Raw genomic sequence first — 6,431 nt, 5'->3', positions numbered from 1 at the left:
CTAAAAATGAACTCAAATCTCCAATAACAATCTTGTAACTATATAACTTGTCAAAAAACAAATTCCTTGGCAAGTAGGAAACATTTGGGATTTGTATGTCTAGAGTTGTCAATTGATTCAAATGTTTCAAATCAGAAAGAAGAGCTACTTTACTTTGACGTGTTGTTCTTCATCCTCCCATTGAATCAAGGTATTTCTCATATACAACTCCTCCAGACTTACCAAGCTTGATATGACACCATATGGAATTTTTTTAAGTTTAGAGCAATTACTTATGTCAAAAATTTGTAGCATTTTTAACTCATTCAATTCATCTGGCAAACTTTTAATATCAGATCCTGAAAAACTAAGAATTCTTAACCTTTTCAGCTCTCCGATGATGGATAATTCCTCATCTGGCATGCAGCATTGTTCCAAACAGAGCATTCTAAGTTTATTCAAGCATGAAATTGAAGAATCAATGAGGTGGAGATGAATACCAGTCAATATCAACACTCTGAGTTCTTTCACTCCTTCGAAGAAGTTGTTAGGTATTTTCGGACGTGGATTATTATTGACAATTTCTAGGACTCTAAGTCTTGGATAGTTTATTCTCTCGGGAAACTCTTCAATGAAGTCACAATGATGTAAGGAAATAGCAGCATAGCTTTCAAGGTTATCAGGCCAATCATCTACTTTTCCCTTTGTCAGTGTAAATAAATGATTTTCCTTATATGCTATTGACAAAGCTGCAGTACGAACAGTATCCGGCATGGTAAAATGATCACTTGAATAACTGTCAGACAACAGACCCGACTCTTTTAGCTTTCCAACCAACGTATGTACTTTGTCTCTGGTTTGCCTTGCTGTGTTGATTCCTCGAAGAAAACCAAAACCAATACAATATTTGACCAAGTCCATAATCAATGCATCATGACCCATGCGAGCACAAAGCAAGAAAGTGTGCTTGAGTTCCTCATCCAAAAGCTTATAACTCAACATTGTAGAAAATTCAGGTGCTCCAGTTAAGTTTTGAGATTCGAGGTTTCGGTTAGTTTCCTCCCATACAGAAAGGCTCTTATTTTTCAGTGTCCTTGCAGTGGTAACTATTGTCATTGGCAACCCTTTACACTTCTTGGCAATTTGAGCTGCTAATTTGTCAAATTCAGAATTCTTGCCATCTATTCCAGCCTTTTTCTTGAACAACATCTCTCCTTCCTTCTCCTTTAAGACTTCCACGGGGAAAATATACTCTTCTTTCCCTTCCATTTGACTTGATAACACTTGTTTGATTTCAGAAATAATCAAAATCTTGCACCCTTTGTACTGAGGAACAGTTTTTTCTGTTTTAACCCGATCAGAAGCATCAACGGGGGATTTTCCTTCATTGGCATTCTTCAAACCACCGCCAAGGATATCTCTTATTTTGACACTCTTCACCCTATCAAGAGCACCGGGGGATTTTCCATCAGTGACATTCTTGGAGCTATCAACATAAAGGGATTTTCCTTTGACATTTGTTACGCTATCATCTTTCTTTAATTCACATGGAATCCCCAGCAGGTTAAAGTTCACTTCTTCCCAGAGATCATCTAGTATTATAAGCGTACTCTTATTCTCATTATTCAATATCTCGTGAATCCTAGCAGCTCTTGCAATGTCACTTTCCTCCTCCAATACAACCCCCAACATGTCAACAATTTGTCCTTGGATTTTTCTTACGTCAGGGTTTTTTGTCACACTTGCCATGGTCACCACTTCGAACATCTTATCTTTCAAGGCTTTCTTCACAACTTCTTTCACTAAAGAGGTCTTGCCAACGCCACTCAAGCCATGAAGACCGATCATTCTAACACCTGGCTTTTGGAATTCATCAGTAATCTTTTTCACAGTGTCATTTCTTGATGTATAGTTTTCGTAACCAAGGTTTGAAAAAAATGCAGCCATGGAAGGTGGCCCAGACCAATAAGACAAAATGTCAAACTTTGCATTTTGCAGCAACCCATTTGCCTGCTTTGTGATATCATCTGCTTTTCTACTTCGATGATACCTTATTCCCGGCTTCGGAAGATAACCACTTTCGAAAAAGTCAAACACTGCACATTTATGGCAATTTTTGTCCTCGTCGAAATCCTTATATGCGAGAATGAGTTTATCCACACTCTCTATCCATTCTTTAACTTCAACGTGAATTTTTCTTCCATGTCGACGTTCTTCCTCGTCAACAGTATGCTGAATAGTATCTCTCTTTTTCTGGAGCTTCGTCACAACACCTTCTACTTCACGAACTCTTGCCTCGTACTTGTACAGTTGAATCAAATGCTTCTTTAGCCACGCCTTTGCACGAGGTGACGATGTCAGGAATTCATAACACGTGACCAGAGAAGCCATGTTGCCTCTCAATTACATCTTTTCTGCATGCATACGTGTAAATCACAGAGTAATATTAATTAAGAGATAATATAGTTGAACTAATGAATCGATAATAATAGATTAGGGATGATGAACTTTGCTGTTCTTTGAGCCTGAAATTTCATGTTTTGTAATGCAAAAACTAATTTCGTGTAAGAAAAAGAAGAATGATATAACAAAGAGTAGTTTTCTAAAATTCTTATCTCCACAAAGATCGATATCTTATGTATTTCTCTTAATAAATTCTGCAATTCTTTTGTATATGTTTATGTTACAATATAAGTTTAACCATCTGTGTAATTGAGGTGCATAAATTTTACCTCTGCAAATGGACCGAATATAAAAAAATCCAAATTGTTTATTTGAATTAAAATGGGGAACGAACTTTCAGTTAAAGAATTAAACAATCAAACTTGAAAAGCAACATTAACATAAATGAAACAAAAAAGTTTTGTAATGGAGTTCTGCTTTTTTTCTCCAATTTTCCAAGCGACCATAATGAAAGAGATATGTGGAAGATTTTTCTGAGAGGGAGAAGAATCAAATATGTTTTCATTTCAAGAAGATTTAATGTTTAGGGTTTGACCTTTCTTCTTCTCTTTCCCGACACGGTTTGACCTCAGTCTCTCTTTCTGACGGTGATATTGATAATTGCAACACTCGTTTGGGTGATTCTGTTTCGCCTGTGGCCTCGGCCAAACTGTGGGAGATAAGTAGAAGAGTGGGGATCACATGCCAAGGGGACGAACAACAGGTTCTCAATGAATACTCTTCTTTGGAAGCAAGAGATCTGCAGTTCATGGAGAGTCTAGCGGAGGGTAAGAAGGATGTGTTTAAATGATAATTGTCAATTTAAATATAAGAGGTCTGGGGGGAGGTACCAAAGCCAGGTATTTGAGGCATATCATTGGAAGCGAGGGAGCAGAATTTGTGTGTGTGCAGGAAACAAAAACTAAGGAGATTTCGGACGGTAGATGCTTCTCTCTTTGGGGAGATAACAATGTTGGATGGATACATAATAAAGGAGATGATGGGAATGGAAGTTTACTGTCGCTATGGCATAAAGAAGCCTTTAGCTGTGAATATCATCTGGTAGGCAAAGGTTTTATTATAGTGTGCGGTCAACATATTAAATCCTCTTCTAGGTGTGTGGTGGTTAATGTGTACTCTCCTTGTGCATTAAGTGGTAAGAAGAAATTATGGGAGGACCTTTCTTCTGCTAAGCTGGCCTCTCAAGTTCTAGCATGGTGCTTGTGTGGAGACTTCAATGCTGTGAGAAGTAGAAACGAAAGGTCAGGCATTAGAGGATGGGGTACACAGTCAAGTGAGATAATGGGCTTTAATAGTTTCATTGATGCCAATTTTCTGCTAGACTTACCTCGGGTAGGCAAGAGTTTTACGTGGTTCAAACCGGATGGAACGGCTAAGAGCAGAATCGATAGAGTGCTGGTTTCTGAAGAGTGGCTTAAACTATGGCCCACGAGTAAACAGTATGTTTTACGGAGGGAGGTATCCGACCATTGTGCACTGGTGGTTAAGTCGGTAGAGAAGGACTGGGGACCTAAGCCCTTCAAATTCATTGACGCTTGGCTATTGGAAAGGGGCTTTAACAGGATGGTGAAGGATAAATGGCAATCATACTTGCTACAGGGGAATGGTATAACGGTTTTTAAAGAAAAACTGAAAATGCTCAAAACAGATCTGAAAGTATGGAACAGAGATGTGTTTGGTAACCTTGATACTACTAAGAGGAGGATCCTTCAGGATCTGGAGGCTTTAGATTGCCAAGACTGCAGTGGGGGCTTAGGGGAAGGTGAGAGGCTGGAAAAAATGGAATTGACAAGCCGTCTGGTTGAGACTGAAAAGAAAATTGAAAGCCTTTTTTGTCAAAAGGCTAGAGCAAGCTGGTTTAAAAATGGGGACTCCTGTACTAGGTTTTTTCACTCATCTTTGAGGTGGAGAAGGCTCAGGAATGAAGTGAAGGGCGTTCAGGTTGGGGACCAATGGTGTGAGGAACCTAGTACCGTTCGCATGGAGGCAAAAAAGTTGTTTGAAGCTAGATTTAGTGCCACGAAAGATCTTGGTGTAAGGTTGGATGAAGTCGAGTTTAAATCTCTTAACCCAATGGATAACGAGAGACTTGTAGCAGCGTTCACGGAGGAAGAGATAAGGGACGCAGTGTGGCAGTGTGAAGGTTCGAAGAGTCCCGGTCCAGATGGCTTTAACTTCAGTTTTATCAGGAAAAGCTGGGATCTTATAAAACATGACATTTTTGCAGCAATGGCTTTGTTTCACAGGACTGGAACCATTCCGAAGGGTTGTAACGCTTCGTTCATATGTCTAATCCCCAAGGTCAGGGACCCATCTAAGCTTGAACAGTATAGACCCATCTCACTAGTAGGAGCCCTATACAAAATCATATCTAAGGTCTTGGCTAGCAGGTTGAAGAAGGTGCTGCCTGCAATCGTAGATGAAAGCCAATCAGCCTTCCTAAAGAATAGAGGGATTCTAGACAGCGTGCTTATGGCTAATGAAGTGGTGGAGGATCTTAGAAAAAAGGGGAGAAGTGGGCTCTGCTTAAAGGTGGACTTCGAGAAGGCATATGACTCGGTTAGATGGGAATTCCTATATGATATGCTGCACAGGATGGGGTTTCATAACTTATGGATCACTTGGATTCGAGGTTGTATGGAGTCCGCTTCAATTTCTGTGCTGGTCAATGGGAGCCCTACGAAGGAGTTCAAGCCATCAAGAGGGTTGAGACAGGGTGATCCTTTAGCCCCCTTCCTGTTCTTGGTGGCAGCAGAAGGTCTTGCTGGAATTGTCAGACAGGCTTTGAAGGTCAATATGCTATCGGGTCTCAAGATTGGAAGCAAGGAGTTAGAGATATGCATTCTCCAATTTGCGGATGACACCTTATTTCTGTGTGAAGACTCCTACAGCAACGTGTTAACTTTGAAAGCCATTTTGAGGGGTTTTGAGCTAGCCTCAGGCTTAAAGATTAACTTCCATAAGTCCAGGCTAGCAGGTATAAACGTGCAAAGTAGTGCAGTATCATGCTACACTAAGACTCTTAATTGCTCGCAGATGGGGATTCCCTTCAAATATCTTGGCCTGGAAGTGGGAGGAAACCCAAGGACGAAGCAGTTCTGGGAACCGGTCATTAATAAGTTAAAAGGAAGACTTAGTGTATGGAAAGGAAGATTCCTTTCAATGGCAGGAAGAATTTGTCTTATTAAATCTGTTTTAACAGGTGTACCTTTGTATTACTTATCCCTTTTCAAAGCACCGCTGGCGGTTTGTAAGAGGATTATGAGCATACAAAGGAGATTTCTGTGGGGATGGGGGAAAGCCAATAAGCCAATCTTCTGGGTTAGCTGGAAAGACGTATGCAAATCTAAAGCGGAGGGAGGTTTGGGTTGTCGGGATATACGTATGCTCAATTATGCTCTTTTAGCCAAATGGAGATGGCGCAGTCTGTCTGATGTGAATGGAAGGTGGAAGGAGCTGCTAGATTCAAAGTACAACTTGGAGTTAGAAGATAACCAAACACCTACCAAAGTTCAGTCTTGGTGGTGGAGAGACCTGTTAAAGATATGCAAGGAGGGAGGAGGTAAAGGCTGGTTTCAAGAAGAGCTAGGATGGGAAATAGGATGTGGTAATAAAATTAAATTCTGGGAGGAGGTATGGGTTGGAAGTGCCGATTTGAAATCCATGTTCCCACGACTTTTTTCCTTGTCCCTAAATCAGGGTCAAGTAGTGGGTGAGGTTGGTGAATGGATAAACTCGGAGTGGCGGTGGAGTTTGAAGTGGAGGCGTGCTCGATTTGAGTGGGAGAAGCCAATGGAAGCAGATCTTAGCATGATCTTATCCAGGGTCATTTTGAAGAAGAACATCAAGGACAATCACACGTGGGGGAAGGAGAAATCACGGTTATTCTCTGTGAAATCTGCATACGAATGCCTAACTAAGCAAATTAGAGACCCTCAATCCGAAGTGTTTAAACTCTTGTGGAAGGTAAAGGCATTTCCAAGCGTAGT

The 6,431-nt window shown here is 40.6% G+C and overlaps 2 protein-coding genes across 4 annotated transcripts in view; both read right to left on the bottom strand.

The window, feature by feature from the left end:
* LOC137818315 (uncharacterized) overlaps nt 1-6,431 on the bottom strand; it is a 63,252-nt gene that overhangs the window by 40,361 nt on the left and 16,460 nt on the right. The window lies entirely within an intron of this gene.
* Nucleotides 145-2,370, bottom strand: LOC137817971 (disease resistance protein At4g27190). The gene has a single exon (XM_068621195.1). It carries the CDS (start codon nt 2,368-2,370, stop codon nt 145-147), a length of 2,226 nt encoding a protein of 741 aa, XP_068477296.1.

Source organism: Phaseolus vulgaris, chromosome 10 (assembly GCF_051622355.1).
Source record: "Phaseolus vulgaris cultivar YP4 chromosome 10, ASM5162235v1, whole genome shotgun sequence".
Lineage (NCBI taxonomy): Eukaryota > Viridiplantae > Streptophyta > Magnoliopsida > Fabales > Fabaceae > Phaseolus > Phaseolus vulgaris.
This window is presented reverse-complemented; position numbering and strand designations above follow the sequence as displayed.

Excerpts from the sequence above, each read along its gene's own strand:
- LOC137817971 (XM_068621195.1), bottom strand. The coding sequence starts at position 2,370 with ATGGCTTCTCTGGTCACGTGTTATGAATTCCTGACATCGTCACCTCGT.